The following is a 16,780-nucleotide window of genomic DNA, read 5'->3' as shown; positions in this document are numbered from 1 at the left end:
CAATCAGATTGTTTCATGGTTTTGAGGAGGGAAGAAGAAAAACAAAAGCATGTTCTACTGTATACATGCATCAAAAGAGGAAAAATAAGTAACACCTAACCTCCCACACAGGCTACCCATGATTTTGCTTTTTAACTTAAGCTGTGCAGTCTCACCCCCTGCCAGAAGTCACATCCTCAACTTTTTTGGGATTAGGATTAGAGATGTTTCTGATACTAAGAGCTCAAGTTCTTTCACATAACTCAGAAGAGAAAAGCTGTTTCGGTCTTGGGTTTCCTTCAATGATCAGAGAAGAAACCAAGTGCAGCACCATGTTACAAACACTAAACCTAAAACCACTAAGGATATGAATACCCAGTGGAGGCTACATATAAATTAACAGTATCAGTTGTCTGAGAGTCTGAAAAGGAAGAGAGCAATTTCTGGTCTCTAAATAGGAACTAAAAAAATGAATCCATTAATATTAATCTTAGTTCACCTACTTCAGAGACAACTGAATTATGATCCTTGATAAATCCTCAAAATCTTCTCCTACCAACTGTTATCACCTTCTTATTACAAACAAGCATAATTCAGATGGATTTTCTTCAAATCCTTTTATATGCCAAAAACTCCACACATCACTGCAGGGTGATAGGTTTCATTGCAGATTTCACCACTGCTGCCTTAGTTCTACACCATGTTTGACAGTCAGAGGTGGAGCAACCTCTAAACACTGAGTCACAGTCTTCAGATGTTTGCACATCTGCCTAAAGTACAATTATAAATCTTGGTCAAAGGATATGTTTTACTTATGCTAGGTAATCTCCAAATACCAGTATATCTCATGATTCAGTATGGTAATAAGGAGTCTACTCTGCAGAAAGAAAAAGTCGTGGGTTCTGTACCAAATAATGTCTATCTCATAAATTGCATGTTCAAACTCCTACCTAGGCTAAGCTAAAACTAATGTACATATGAACTGAAGCAAACATCTATAAATACTAATTTAAGAAAGTATTCTTTTTATGCTATTATTCTTGATGTCTACACAGAAAAGGTGGAGAAGAGTGGAATTTTTTTGTCCCATTGTCAGTGTCCTTAATCTCACAGAAAATACTACTGCAATCTATGCATCTGAGTCACGGTCAGCTGTGTTTACTAACGTCAGATGGAAGCATAAGCCTGGACTGATTTCAGTAACTTGACCCTGGAATTAAATCAGCATTTCTGCATTATCACAATCCTCTCTATCTGTGGCATACGGATGCTCTTCTTAGGACTGCTTTCTGAATAGAGCAAGGACCCTAATAAAAGAAAATTCCACTTGCACAGAGGCTTTGCAAGGAGAAATGTTGACACCACCATCACCAAGAAGTGCTTTAAAGTGCATAGTTTCATATTTCCCCATTTCCATCTAATGACCTCCAAAACAACATCTTTAAATTTATCTGTGATGTTATTTGTGGAAGCAGCTCAAAGCTTCCTGTGACTAACATCAAGCTGTGCAGTGCAGTCAACACACCGGAGAGAAGGGACACCATCCAGAGGGACCTTGACAGGACTGAAACATGGGTCAATAGCAACCTCAGGAAATTCAACAGAGCCAAGAGCAAGGCTCTGCGCTTGGGCTGGGGCAATCCCAAGCACAAATACAGGCTGGGCAGAAAATGGCTAGAGAGCAGTGTTGAGGAGATGGACATGAGGGTGCTGGTTGATAAGAATCTCAACGTCGTCTAGTGTGGGGTGTCCCTGCCCATGGCAGGGGGGTTGGAACTAGATGATCCTTGTGGTCCCTTCCAACCCTGAATGATACTATGATACATGAGCCAGTGATGTGCACTTGTAGCCTAGAAAGCCAGCCATATCCTGGGCTGCATCAGAGGAATCATGGCCAGCAGGTGGAGGAAGGCAATTCTTCCCTCTACTCCACTCCAGTCTCCCCACCTGGAGACTGCATCCAGCTCTGGGAACCCCACTACAAGAAAGATATGCAACTGTTAGAGCAGGTCTAGAGGAGCACCACAAGATCATCAGAGAGTTGGAACATCCCTCCTACGAGGACAGGTCGAGAGTTGGGATTGCTCAGCCTGGAGAAGGCTCTTGGGGAGACCTTAGAGCAGCCTTTCAGCATATGAAGGGGCTATGGGATAGCTGTGGAGGGACTTTTTACAAAGCCATGTAGTGATAGGACAAGGGGTAAAGGCTTCAAATTGAAAGAAGGCAGGATTTAGATTAGAAATACATTCTTCACCATGAGGATGGTGAGGCACTGTGGCAACTTGCCTAGAGAAGCTGTGGAGGTTCCAACTCTGGAAGTGCTCAAAGACAGGCTGGTCAGGGCAATCTGGTCCCTGCCCATTTTAGGGGGATTAGAACCATACGGTCTTTAAGTTCCCTTCCAAACCAAACCATTCTATGATCTCTGTTCTTTGTAGTTTGCAGCTAAATGAATACTACTTTTACCATGAATGTGTTACTAATACTTCAAATATACAGTGAAGAAAAGCTCAGCCTGCCACAATAGTCAGTTTTATAATGTAAGAAAAATAGTTTGTTTTGCTCTTGAGGTTGTATCCAGTGAGGACAAATATTTATTAGTATAATCATCTTCCTGTCATTTGCTTATGTCTTATTTTATCACTTGTGTCTACTGAGGCAATATATAACACACTAGACTTTACACAAGGTCAATGGACACTAAATAAAGATTTTGGGATGATGAGCGACTCTGCTTTTTCTACAAAGATTTACGAGTAGTGTCAATAGATGCTAAGGTGCACCTTAAGCCTGCAGGAAGCTTCATTTACTTCAGAAAGGGTTTTTTGTAAGTAAAGGGATATAGTTTCACAGTTCATAGTCAGGGTTGGAAGGGACCACAAGGATCATCTAGTTCCAACCCCCCTGCCATGGGCAGGGACACCCCACACTAGATCAGGCTGGACAGAGCCTCGTCCAGCCTGGTCTTAAACACCTCCAGGGATGGGGCCTCAACCACCTCCCTGGACAACCCATTCCAGGGTTTCACCACTCTCATGCTGAAGAACTTCCTCCTCACGTCCAGCCTGAATCTCCCCACCTCCAGCTTCATTCCATTCCCCCTAGTCCTATCACTACCTGACATCCTGAGAAGTCCCTCCCCAGCCTTCCTGTAGGCCCCCTTTCAGATACTGGAAGGCCACAATTAGGTCACCTCGGAGCCTTCTCTTCTGCAGACTGAACAGCCCCAACTCCTTCAGTCTGTCCTCACAGGAGAGGTGCTCCAGCCCTCTGATCATCCTTGTGGCCCTTCTCTGGACACCTTCCTGCACCTCCATATCCCTCTTGTAATAGGGGCTCCAGAACTGGAGGCAGTACTCCAGGTGGGGTCTCCCCAGAGCTGAGTAGAGGGGGAGGATCACCTCCCTTGACCTGCCAGCTACACTTCCCTTGATCTGTTATACAGATCACAGAACCAGGCCACGGTGTGCTGTGACAGCTCAATCCACATATAAAACATGCATTAAGTAGTTCCACTGGTAGCAGGACTTTTCTAGGAAACTCTTGCACTGATGAAAGAGGCTATGGAATGCTTAATTTAATACAAGTTGGAAGCAGCAACTCTGAGGAAAAAAAAAAGAAAAAGATCTGCAAAAAAACCAAACCTCAAGAAGTCTTTAAAAAAACATTATTAAAAATATTAAACATGATATTAGGATGCTCCATACAGCTGTCCAGAGTGAAATTGCTAGCATTAGCTAACATGAATTTGTCTGAAGTCAGCATAAAATACTACAGCTGATAAAGAGAAAAAAAGACAATCTAACATGTTTGCCTTCCATGATAAATCGATAGTGTAACACTTGAATAAAGTACTATAAAGAAAACAACAGTAGCATCATGTGTATTTTTATACATGCATGTTTCAGCTCCAGTAAAGTGACAAACTACTGGGCAATAAAATGCCTTGTCTACAACGATTTCTGAATTATCTCAACTGCTCTAGCACAATAAAAAAGGATGCTGTTGAAATATTACAGACAAAACCAACACTGAGCCTAGCATCATAATCACAATGTTTACTCACCTGGATTATTTTCTGAACAATTCCTTCCTAACAGAGAAGATATTTATCTTGTGATGTTACTGGAATCATATGATTTTTGTTAGGAAACTGCTATGAAGACAGAAGTGGAAGCAAGTTTCTCATTTCCATTTGGTTGCCTCTGAGCAGATGAATTTCTACTGATTGCTTCAAATGGATGAATAGTAGGCACTTCCACACTAGGATTACCTTCAAGTTCTATTCTACCTATTGGAACCATCCAGCCTGAAGATACCCAAACAGTACTATTATCCAAACAGGCACATAACAATAACCAAACCTTAAGAAACTGTTGTCGCTGTTTAACATAGTTGATTCAGCCATTTCAAACTTAATGTACCAAGAGTAAAAGGTTAAAAAATTAAGCTCTAATAAGACAAATAAGTTCTCTGCCACAGAGCACACCTCAGGCAGCAAAAAGCTATGTAAATATCACAAACTGCAAACTACCAAGCTCCTTAAATGTTGCTCCCAAATACTAATACTGCAATCTAGCCAACTCCAAGAATAACAAAGAGAATTCAATTCACCCTAAGAAGTGATGAGAGATGTTTCCTAGTCAGGTAAGAACAATGATCCTCTTCCCGTAAATGTATAAACAACATGAGTGTGCTTCTTGCAATTATCAGCAAATCTTTTGAAATAACAGCATCATGTCTCCCATTTGTCCAGCTACAACAAGAAAATACACAAGGATGTTTTTCTTTCTATATACAGCCCAGAAAATAAAACAACACTGTGCCAGCTTACTTTCCATTTAAGTAGAAGATCTTTCAATTTAAGGTCTTCTGTTGCACTCCTCCTTCCAGCAACATGGCTCACCCTGTCTGTACTCTGTAAGTGCTATACCTTTTCAGTCACTTCTTTCTAACCTGCCTTCAGTCTATCCAAGACAACAGACACAGGGAGGGGGAAAAAGGTACCATAAAGCAAGCAGTAGGATTAAGAATGTGAGGTCTTTTCTATCCTTAGAATAGAATAGAATAAACCAGGTTGGAAGAGACCTTCAAGATCATCATGTCCAACCTATCATCCAACACCACCTAATCAACTAACCCATGTAACCAAGCACCCTGCCAAGTCTCCTCCTGAACACCTCCAGTGACGGCGACTCCACCACCTCCCCGGGCAGTCCATTCCAATGGGCAATCACTCTCTCTGTGTAAAACTTCCTCCTGACCTCCAGCCTGAACTTCCCCTGGCGCAGCCTGAGACTGTGTCCTCTTGTTCTGGTGCTGGCTGCCTGGGAGTAGCAAACCACACATGCAAAGGTCTGTTGTAAATGTCTATAAGCATATTTTACTATGTGGCAAGAGAAACACAAATGTTTGTCTCACCAAGAGATAATATGCCTTTAATGTCCTGGTGCAGACTAATGTGGTTAGGACAGAGCAGCTGACACAGCAGCTGTGCTGCTACACTATACTCAGGTAACCACTTGCACATACTCTCCCAGACTTCCTTTCAGTGGTGTCACCTTACCAAAGGTAGCATCTGCTTCTGCTTTGATAAATGTAAGAGGGTAACACCCTTTCAACAGAAGTGTTTATTTTTACAGAAAACTCAAGCAAAGGCAACACTTGAGAGCACACAGCTATCAACCTATTTACCAAGTTGCCCAAACACCAACTTTGCTCTCTTTTTGGAATTGCAAAGAATTAGCAGGGTGGACTTAGACCTTCCTGTGGGTCAAGACAGCTAGTATCTGTTTTGACTTAGCAGATAGCAAAATAAGGGTAATGGATGAGGCAGCATAAACAAGATTTACTGAGTGTGCCAGCCGCATTCACAGCTGGGAACGCTAAAGGGATGGAGATGTGCAAGCGAAGAAGTAAGCAAGGTAGTCTACCACCACAGTATGATTCAAACTCTTGAAGAAGTTGCAAGGGTAGTGAATACATCATTTACCATTAATGACTTAAATGACATTTTAAAACATCTTTTTTTTTTTTTTAAGTTGAAGGTTACAAGTAGTTCATCTCTGTGTGTAAAACCATATAAACTATTTTGTAGAGTAGGGAAAGACAGTTTTAAATTATAACCAGTAGTCTCATAAGAAATGCTTTCTTTCAGTCAATAACCAAGAAAGTGCATGTGGCAGAAATGCAGAGCAGATTCATACTAACCCAAACAGGCTTAGAGAGAAAACTTCTGCCCAGTTTCAAGGTTCTAAAGTGCAATCGTGTAAAGTATGAAACCTCTATTACAAACCACAGGACTTAAGGTTGCCATTGATACAAGCTATAATTTGAATTTTGTTTTCTATGACATTCCAAGTATCTTACACTGAAAAATAACATTATGGCAAAGAAAGCAAAATAAAGTCAACAAACATTTTAAAGAACCATCACACTCACCTGCTACATTAAGCTTTTCAGCTGCTCCTAAACTGGGAGCAGGAGTGGTAGTATTGTTGGTAGAGTTTGCTCCTGTTCCATTAAGTACAAGATTTTCCACCTTGGACTCTAGCTTCCCAATACGTTGCAAGATATTATCCAACAAGACTGCAAGTGTCTTCTTCAAATCTACAAATGAAAATGTGAAGTTAAATTGCATGATATTGCAATGCACACTGTCAGACAGAATCAAATAACAGATAGAAGAATAAGGCTGGAATATATAGAGACACTATAGATAGACACTTCCTCAGTGCAAATCTTTGTCATTAGCAGTTCTATGCACTAAAGTTCCCTGCTTTGCTCAGCCTCAGATATGTTTCCCTGCATGTGGGACTTGTCTGTGTTTTTTATAAAGCACACTGCAAGTCAAATATCCTATGGTAAGGGTGAGTGTGTGCCTTCATATGTATACACACAGGAAACAAAGAAATGCAAACTTTGTAATAGCTCAAGTAACAAGAAGCTGCTGGAACAGTACTGAAATCTAAACCTAAATCCATATCCAAGCACTATCAGAGGAGCATTTTATTAGATGCTCAGTCAGTTGGAAACAAAAATCCCCTTCCCAAAAGGGACAGCTTTGAGCCAGTAAAAAAAACTTGTTCCTGTATTTCCTCCACCACAACCAGATTCTGCACTGGCAAAGTAAGTTCAATATTAAGTTCAATCTTTCCGTCATACACATAAAACCCCAAAGTCCATCTTCTTTTCTTCAGTCTATTGGTGATTGTCTCTACCTATCTATTTGATCAGCACTTCCTTTACACAGAAAGCAATGAACAACAGCAGGAATTTGCATACCAAATGACAACCCAGGAAGAGTTCTCTGATACTTTTTATTTCCCTTTTCTTTTGTTCAGATTTCTTGAAGAAACACAAGACAGTTGGGCAAGCTAAAAGAGCTGTGAGCATGAGGGGAAGAAAATAGTCCACAATCAGACTAACCTCTATAATTATAGTGGCAACAAGCCAAAGGAGATGAAATGAGTATTGTTCTTTGTTCATTTACTCTTGTCTGAGGATTAAAGAATCCAGTATGATGAATTCACATTGTTTCCCCATTTAATTACATAAAATAATTACGTGTATGTACAGATATTTTCTGCTTTCCACAGCTTCAGAATAACTTTCTTATCTCTAATGGAAAAGTTTTCCATACATCTGAAGAGATTCCTTTGCCCCTACACGAGTTGTATTTTTGCCACGCTTATTTTGTGCTCCCTTTATAATTTTAATCCATGACCAACCCAATTCTTGTGCAAATAAGAAAGTAAATAAGAAAAGGCTATTACTTTGTGAAAGCTTATGGTTTTGGTTTTGGTTTTTTTTCCAAATAAAATGAGAGTTATATTTATTCCATGGTGCTATAAAGTAGATGAAGTAGATGTTTTTCTTTGTAACTGTGTGTTTTTCTTTGACCTTTAAAGGCCAGAAAATAGAATCTTAAGCACTAATGATCTGGACTATTTTAAAGAGTCCCAGAAGCCACTGGTGTACCACTGGTGTAGTGTGTAGAAGAAAAGAAAGAAATGGAGCAGAGACTTTACATGAACAAAATCATGATATAGGAAGGGGGAAAAAAAGCTATGAAAAAAAAAGTAGTTAAAAAATCAAACCAAAGAAAAAAAACCCAGGGTGCAACGAGGAAGATAAATAGTTTACACACAGGCATACACGCAGATCATAATGGCCAAACATTGTTACTTTTAATACTGATACCAAAAAAATTATATGATAGACTGCTTATCAGAACAAAATAAATACATTTAAAAAACCCCACACAACCCCCCAAAAAAACCCCACAAAACAAACCAAACAAACAAAACCCCCAAAAAACCAAACACCAACCAACAAACAAAACAAAAACTGGAGGCTAGTTTAAGAAGGGGAGGGCAGAAACAGAAATGCAATAATTTCTATCAAACAGCTGTTTGCTACTACAAAAATCTAATACTCTCTGTGTATATTTGGAAAACCTTTAAAGGGAAAGTGTCTTATACCCCTAATCTGACAGGTGAATGTACATTAGAAGGAAAAAAATGAGAAAGTTATCAAGCTGTGCAATCACACCTATGGAATGACTGAAATCCTTCTGGGTCAACAAAAGCAGCCAATTCACGCAAACTTTAAACTTACTCTTGAACATGGAAATCGTGACTGTGCTCACTAAGAGCAATCAGAGGATAAGATTAAAAGAAAGAGGAAGGGTAAACAGCAAGAGCATTCATTTTTATAATTAGTGAACTAGCTTCTACCAATTTTCATTAACATTATTCATTAGTGTGTTTATTCCTGAACAGTTAACCTCATCATTTGCTAACAACGTATCATTGGGTATGCCAAATAGGACAAACTAACTTATAAATTAATTATCTAACTCAGCTGCATAAAGTATTGTTTAATATGGTGTTTAACATGCTCATTCACCATAGCACTTTTCCCTCTAATTCTTTTAACTAAATACATTACCATTGTTTTGCATCCTTCTAAACTCTTTAACCAAAAACATCTGTCCAAACTTGTCTTTACATTTCAAATTCTTGCTAGCCCTGGAAATTGAAATTTCTACACAAAACTTAGCTTTACCTTCAGAGAAGCATTACAAAGTTATTTCAGCCACTTTCAAATACAGTGTAACTTCTAGAGAACCTGACCATTGCTCAGCAGCAAATCAACTTACTCCTCAGAGACATTTGGAATGGGAAATGAATGCCAGAGGCAACAAGCTGCAGGGGGAACTTAGCTCAAGGATATCGTGTACTTTTACACCTAGCTAGGGCACATATTAACACAGTTATCCTTCAGTTTCTCAAGGCGTATTGTTTGGGTTTGCTGCTGTTGTGGCTTTTTTTTCTTCTTCTTCAGTTCACCTACCTTCAAGCACCCCTACAAGAAAATGGGACATTGATGATGGCTGCAGAGAACATAGGGCTTTGTTTCAAGCCTACACACAGAATTCTCTAGAGACCTCTAACTGCATGGAGGTCTTTAATATAAATAGTGATCTAATACCGCTCTATTTAGCTTGTGTTGCTTTCCAAGACTGCCGTTCAACATGCAGTCACAATTGGTAGAATAAGGATGGCTTGTTATTTTTAAAACAAAGCAATAAAACTGCTAGCTATGTTTCAGACAATAATCTCAGGCTTACAGGCAAGCACCCTCTGTACACAAACTTGAAAATTCTTGTTTTAGAGAAGTAACAGAAACCAGACAAGGAGAGAATCTCTCAGCAGGATATTTTCATTACACACATTAAAATGTGAAGAGGATTCAGAGAAAACTAGAGGAAAAGATGCAGCTATTATCTGTGGATAAATCTATCTAGTCTTTAGTCTTTGCCTAAGCCTACAAGAAACACCTATCCAATTTCTTCAGAACTGAATACTAGGGCGACTATATAAGGAAATAACTCTGGCTGACTAATTAGCCATTATTTTTCCAGATAGCCTGAAAGTACATAGATAAGTATGAAAGAAAGCAAGTTTGCAAAATGCTAAGGAAGCAAGGTGTCTGATACCACAGTACAACCAAGGTCGGAAGAGACCCCGAGGATCATTGAGTCCAACCTATGATCTCGTGAACTGAAAAAGGGCCACACCTAACCTGCAATTGGATTGTATTTTTATAATGTTTTCAGGCAATATGCTTCTTTTCTGCATGCTTTGTCTCACACATGCACACAAAGGTAACTATCACATTGTACAAAATGAAAGACAGCATTAAAACTTACTGCTGAACAAAACACTGAAATTCACAAAAGGAGTGTTCTGCCTTGAGAAAAATGATGTATTTAAGCTTAAGATTATGACAGATAAACAAAGTCAAACATTAAGTAAACTGATTGAACAAAGAAGTGAAATGGGAAAGAAGAAGAAATAAACCCAGCAGGTCTCCACTTTATCAGTAAGGGGAGTTCTACATCCACAGGAAATTTTTAAGATCACTGACAGACAAACTGAAAAGCCTCCCACGTTTCTCAGAAAGAGCAATAAAAGTTTTATTAAAAGAAGTTCTAAGAAGTAACCAGAGATAGAAATTAGATATAGCTACTAGACAGACGCAATAAAAATTAGCAGACAAGTTCATTTCCAAGTGACTGGATGCATACTATTTGTCCCACTTCATACTCGTGAGTGAAGACTCTTTTCTCCAGCAGTGCAGAAAATCCACAGCATTGTCAGTTGAGCAGCGTTATGAAGTAAAATGTATCACAAAGTTAGCAAAAGCCTTAATCAGATTCTCACATGATCTAGAGCACACACTTACCGTATGCTGTCACTGTCCCAACATAAGGCCCATCAACCACATTTTTATTTTCTTCAGCTAATGCTTTGATGTATCTTTTGCTGAGATCCAAAATTTGCTCACGCAAAACCGAACTGCTTTCATGTTGTGTTTGTTGCTGAATAGTAAAATGCAGAAGCATCATTCCCCAAATGAAACCAAAAGTCACCAGAAAAAAGCCAAGTTTCTGAGAGGACAGCTTCCATGGAGAGAATGCCATGATTTCCAACAGCTTCACACAGCCACTACAAAGATTCCTAAAGCATGAAGTCAAACAGCAAGTCCATGGTTCAGGTATATAAATATCACAGAGCAGGACTCAGTCTTATTCCAACTCCTTAGTCAATGTATATCCGCATTTCACTTCCATCCTGCGCAAAAGGAAAGAAAAGAAGCACAGTTACTACAACAGATCACAAGTTTTTACTAGCTATAATAGGTCTTCACTCTAACTGGTACAAAACAGAAGCAGACAACATGCTTTCTTTGTAAATGTTTAATTTGTATGTATCAACATTGTACTGCATTAGCCAGAGCACAAAGAAGCTGAGAAAAGCATTGGAAAGAGAACAAAGAGGGAGTGATGCGCCTGAGCAGGTGTAGAACATCTCCCGGTATCTGGATCAAATTCAATGCTTGAAGCAGTTTCTAAGCTGAATTTCAAGGTAATGCTGCTTTTACATATTTTTGTGTGTCTGTGTGTGTGTACACACAAAACTCTGCGATGTTGCCAGTGCAGCAATTTAAGACAATTCTCAACATAATTCAGTTCTCAGAAAACAAGTAATTTTAGCTGGCAGTGACACTGCTTGGAGTTCCTGGCAAGAGCTATGGCATATGGCTAGATAGGTGATCAGGAAATCAGACTCCCTCAGGGGTAAAGAGGGAAAAAGAAATCTACATTATTTAAACCAATACACTCTCCCGGCTTACACTGCAAGCAGTCAGAAAGCTGAAATAATCTCCTGTGTGGTCTCTGCCATTTATATTTCTTACTTATAAAACACAGTCCAATGAGTTTGCTCTTTACCACTAAATTCAAAACACATAATTATGAACGCTACATGTCTTTTGTACATAAAATTAATACTCTCAAGAGCTTTTCATACACTAAAGGAAAAGAATTCTAATAATGGCCTTCAAGACACTGTAGGACTGTCATTTTATGGTAAACTCAAAGCCTGGCATAAATAATCAAAAATTAAGATTAGGGTGAGAGGCAGGGTCCTTAGCATAAAATCCAGTAAGAAGAATGGTAATTAAAAGGTAATTAAGTGTAACCTATCATGTTGTAACACAGATTTGGTAAAATGTTATCCTTTTAACTTCGTAATACTCCAAGACAGGATTAGAGAACATAATGTTCCCTCCCATTCTGCACTCATACAGATAATGCAGATGTTAGTCTGTTTTAATAGGGTAATTACGCAGAGGACTGCTAACAGTGCTCCCCTGTTTGTTAAAATTCCCTTTAGATCTTCTGCTTTCGGTTGAACCAGCAGATCTGCAGAAGGGCAAAAATACCGTGGGACCACTTAGCTTCCAACATCTGTTGTGCGTGCATTTAGCATTATTGATTACTATCGATTGCAGAAGTGAATGTGCATTACATAACAAACTAAAAGCAGATGAGGCAGCAACTGTACCATGCAGTTATGTTGCTACAAGAACAATTTGTAGCCATCTTTTGCTTAAAGGAAGAATGGTGAAGACAAATGAATTGCAAGTACAGTGAAAAAGATTATAAAGCCCTCAAGTTGACTTTTTCTACATTAAAATATCTCAGTAAAGAAAATGAATAGTCTCAACAGAGAAAATGAAGGACTCTGTTTAATGCTGTTCTCCATAAACTTAACTTAATTTTCCATGAAATGCCAGATGGAAGTTTCACTTCTTTCATCTTATTTAACTACAGCCTTGGGACACTCTCAGGCCAACTAAAAAGTACAGTACTGTTATTTCATTAAAAAAATGAATGTTTTACTATTCTCTTGCAATTTCTGGTGTGATAAAATACTGAAATTTCCATTGTTTAAAAAAAAACCCAACAAACCCAACTTAACCACTTTAAAAAGAAATTTGAACTATTCAAGATTAATGTCCTCAGTGGCCTAATTTCAAGTAACACTTGACAATGTACTCCATAGCAGCACGATCTCTTTTTATAACAGTCAGTATTTCTTCGCCAATTATCACTTGTTTGTCAAGTGGAAGAAAGTAAATCTATCACCATGATGTTTTAACAGACAGGCGTAAAGATTTTTTTATGACTAGCTGTTTAAGGGAAAAAAAAAACACAGAACAAAATTAACAGTAAAGATGGCAATTAAAAATGCAAGTGCTTCACAGCCTTCTTTTCAAAGTTCTAGAGCAGAAACACAAATGATTTCAAAAAGCAGCGCACGTCTAACCTTTGAAAATAATCTGCTTGAATACAGGTGTTGACTTTTCTATTCTGTTTATCAAGAGAAAACAAACAAACAAAAAAGAAGACTTAAATCCATTCAAGAACTGTAGGAAGGTAGACAGGAAATGTTAAGTTTTGCCATAAGAATGGATTAAATTTCACTGACAGATGGAAAAATGGCCCCTACTACTTCAAAGCGCTAAAAAAACCCCAACAACAACCACCCAACCACAACGACCCCCAAAATCCCCCTGTTTTTACTGCCATTTAAGCTATTCTAGTGGGTAGCAACTGGATGAATGCCCAGCAACATGTACTTAACTAATTAACTTTACAGTACTGCTGGTGCCGGGGAGGTTTGAAGTGCAGAGAAGATCCCACTGCTCCTGGATGCAGACCCATGATCGCTTCAATGTATGTTTAATCCTAGACTTGACAAGTGTCAAGGAGTGCTACACAACTATTCCACAGTCAATGATTACCACATACCTGTAGTGAAACATTTGATAAGTGGACGGCGGTCCAAAGAAATCAAGGAATTATGTGAAATGCAGGAAGACAGAGCACAGGAACACCTCTGTGGTATTTCTGATATAGAGACAAGTAGTAGTGGAAGTGATCAGCTGATTCAATAAACCTACATTTGTCTATTGTAATCCCTCATGGACTTTGTGCCTGCTGCCAGCTATGTCTCTGCTCGTAACAAGTAAGCAACTCCCAAACTACAAGCTTCCCTTATTCTCCATTTTTCTCTTGCAAGTGCCCTCAAAGGAGATGATCTTGTTAACTGTTAATGTCTTTTCCTCGTCTAGGCTCCAAAATGCACAATGGGAGTCTTATCTACAGAAGATATAGAAACATGTATTTGTATATTTGCATGTGTCTGTAAAGAATGACAGGAGGAGGAGGAGGCTCAGGGGTGACCTCATTGCCCTCTACAACTACCTGAAAGGTGGTTGTAGCCAGGAGGGGGTTGGCCTCTTCTCCCAGGCAACCAGCACCAGAACAAGGGGACACAGTCTCAAGCTGCGCCAGGGGAGGTTCAGACTCGAGGTGAGGAGGAAGTTCTTCACCGAGCGAGTCATTCGGCATTGGAACCGGTTGCCCAGGGAGGTGGTTGAGTCATCGACCCTGGAGGCGTTCAAGGGGAGATTGGACGTGGCACTTGGTGCCATGGTCTAGTCATGGGGTCTGTGTTGATAGGTTGGACTCGATGATCCTCGAGGTCCTTTCCAACCTAAGTGATACTGTGATACTGTGATACTTTTCTTACTAAGCTTTGGAAAGAGGTGGTCTCACTTTAAGACAACTTCTGAAATAATTCCAGCACCCCTCTGGAAACTGGATGTGTCACAGTTGTGAAGCTGTTTGTGAAACTGTTAGGAAGATAATTCCTCCTGATTTACTGAGAGTAGCTACCGTACCAAAACTGAACTCCAAGTGTGAAAAGCAGGGTGAAAGTTGAAAAGATACACAAGACGACCTCTAACAAATGGCTCAGCTATGTTCTTCCTTAGATTCTACTTTAACTAGTCAAAATCTCACCAGAACTGGACTGGTGGTTTGTGTTTTTTTAAACAGACCATTTACATCCTTTGTGATAAACATATAATAAAAATAGAATTGCCTCTACCCTTCACATATTTCTTTAGAAAAGGGCTAACCCTACACCCATTTACAAAGCCATAAGAATTTTAATAGTGTAAGTACTTTTAGTATTTAAAACAGCTTCATTAAAAAGACTTTTTTTTTCCTTTTCTGTCCTACATTTAATAAAATCCTGCTCAGCTGGTCAAGTCACTAGTTACAGAGGACAACATCATCATGCCTATGTAATCACAACAAAAAATCCTAATTAGAATCACATCAGGAAAGTAACCCAATACTAACATGACCTATACATCAGGGATGCACGTCACACATTTCTCAGCATCTTAAGCCCTTACTTTTTTAATAGAGTACAGACAGTTCATCTTCATGTGAACAGATTTTGGTGACACATATCCATGTATTCCTCTTCATTTTTTATAAAGAAGAATTAATTATCTACAAGACATTAAGTGAAGTCTCTTTATAAGGATATACATGTACAAAGCTTGAAGCTCTCTGTCACAGTATCACAGTATAACTGAGGTTGGAAGAGACCTCGAGGATCATCGAGTCCAACCTATCAACACAGATCTCAGGACTAGACCATGGCACCAAGTGCCACATCCAATCCCCTCTTGAACACCTCCAGGGACAGTGACTCCACCACCTCCCTGGGCAGCACATTCCAATGACGAACAACTCGCTCGGTGAAGAACTTTCTCCTCACCTCGAGTCTAAACCTCTCCTGGCGCAGCTTGAGACCCTGTCCCCTTGTTCTGGTGCTGGTTGCCTGGGAGAAGAGACCAACCCCTTCCTGGCTACAACCACCTTTCAGGTACTTGTAGAGGGCAATGAGGTCTCCCCTGAGCCTCCTCTTCTCTGTACATATACAAAAAATGGTGCTAAGGGTCAGCTAGGAACAGCACTGTTCTCAGGACAGTCAGGATTCAACTGTTCATCAGTTCACCACACTGTTCATCTCTGGTTTCACAGTTATAAAATCTCATCTAGGTTGTTATGAACTCAGAAGAAAACTAATATACCATGACTAGTAAACAATGTATATGCATTTTTGCATGAAGTGGCTCACAAAAAATAGTATAGCCATTGCTAAGAACAGGCCTCAGAACTTAGCAACTGTTTTCCTACACCAAATGTGCAAAGCCCAGTTTCTGGCCTCTTATGCTTCTGAAACTATTAGAACTTCTTGTGTGTACAGCTTGATACTGTCCTGGAAGAGGCAGCTAAACCTGTCTGAGCCACTGCCCTTTCTCCTTCCTCTCTGTTTTGCAGGGTGCAGGTTTAAGGCTGAGGAGCCAGTAGGCAGGTGCCATTAAGGCTACCTGGAGAGGGTGGAAGCTGGACCCCAAGCCTCATGTTTCAGAGAGGCAACTGCACGTGTCAGAGGCTATGAGAGAAGGCATGTGCAGTTTTGGCCACCATACAACATTTTGAACTGACTGGTGGGATTTGAACAGTTAATGTGCCATTGGGCTGTCTTCAGGGCAATTAGCTTTTGTCCTAGCAGCATAGTGCCTAGATCTTCACCACAGCAGTGTGTCTCCCACTCTCACTTCCTCTTATTTTGGATACTGCCCTTTTGGACTATGAGTATGAACTCACAGCATCGCTTCATCACGCAAAGGTTTTGGTAGTTAACAGCTCAGCGGTTTGTGAGTAACCTAGGCTAATTTACCTGGTTATTTCTAAGGTTTATAGCTTGTTTACCTGTTGGTTAGCTCTGTCATGAACAAAGGCCTTGAAAACCCAGGTAGAAGTTGAAAGCAGAGGCCCCAGAACTGTAAGCAACTGAACAATGGTCAGTTAGTAGTTACTGCTGAAGTGCAACCTTGAGATTTGAAAAACAACCCTGCTTTTCTTTTGATAGCAGTTAGAGCTGTAAAAGAACTGCTAATTTAAAAAGAAAAGGCACCTCAAATATCCTGCCATCAAGGACCACAGCTACCAGCGCTGAAGACATCAGCTCTGTGGTACTGTGCACTCACCATTAATTTATAATGAGATTGTAACAAA

General features: G+C 39.7%; 1 protein-coding gene across 2 annotated transcripts in view; it reads right to left on the bottom strand.

The window, feature by feature from the left end:
* The window catches only part of MGAT5 (alpha-1,6-mannosylglycoprotein 6-beta-N-acetylglucosaminyltransferase), a 143,069-nt gene that overhangs the window by 79,423 nt on the left and 46,866 nt on the right, over nucleotides 1-16,780 (bottom strand). For both annotated transcript variants that reach the window (XM_068139111.1, XM_068139112.1), the window contains 2 exons: nucleotides 10,732-11,120; nucleotides 6,421-6,588 (listed from right to left, as the gene is read on the bottom strand). In XM_068139111.1, coding sequence (XP_067995212.1) covers nucleotides 6,421-6,588; nucleotides 10,732-10,969 — 406 coding nt within the window. In that variant the 5' untranslated portion in view covers nucleotides 10,970-11,120. The remainder of the gene's footprint in view (nucleotides 1-6,420; nucleotides 6,589-10,731; nucleotides 11,121-16,780) is intronic.

Source organism: Melanerpes formicivorus, unplaced genomic scaffold, assembly GCF_026170545.1.
Source record: "Melanerpes formicivorus ecotype bairdi unplaced genomic scaffold, bMelFor1.0.p_v2 SCAF_5, whole genome shotgun sequence".
Taxonomy (NCBI): Eukaryota; Metazoa; Chordata; class Aves; order Piciformes; family Picidae; genus Melanerpes; species Melanerpes formicivorus.
Note: the sequence above shows the minus strand (reverse complement) of the source record. Positions and strands in the feature narration are given on the sequence as shown.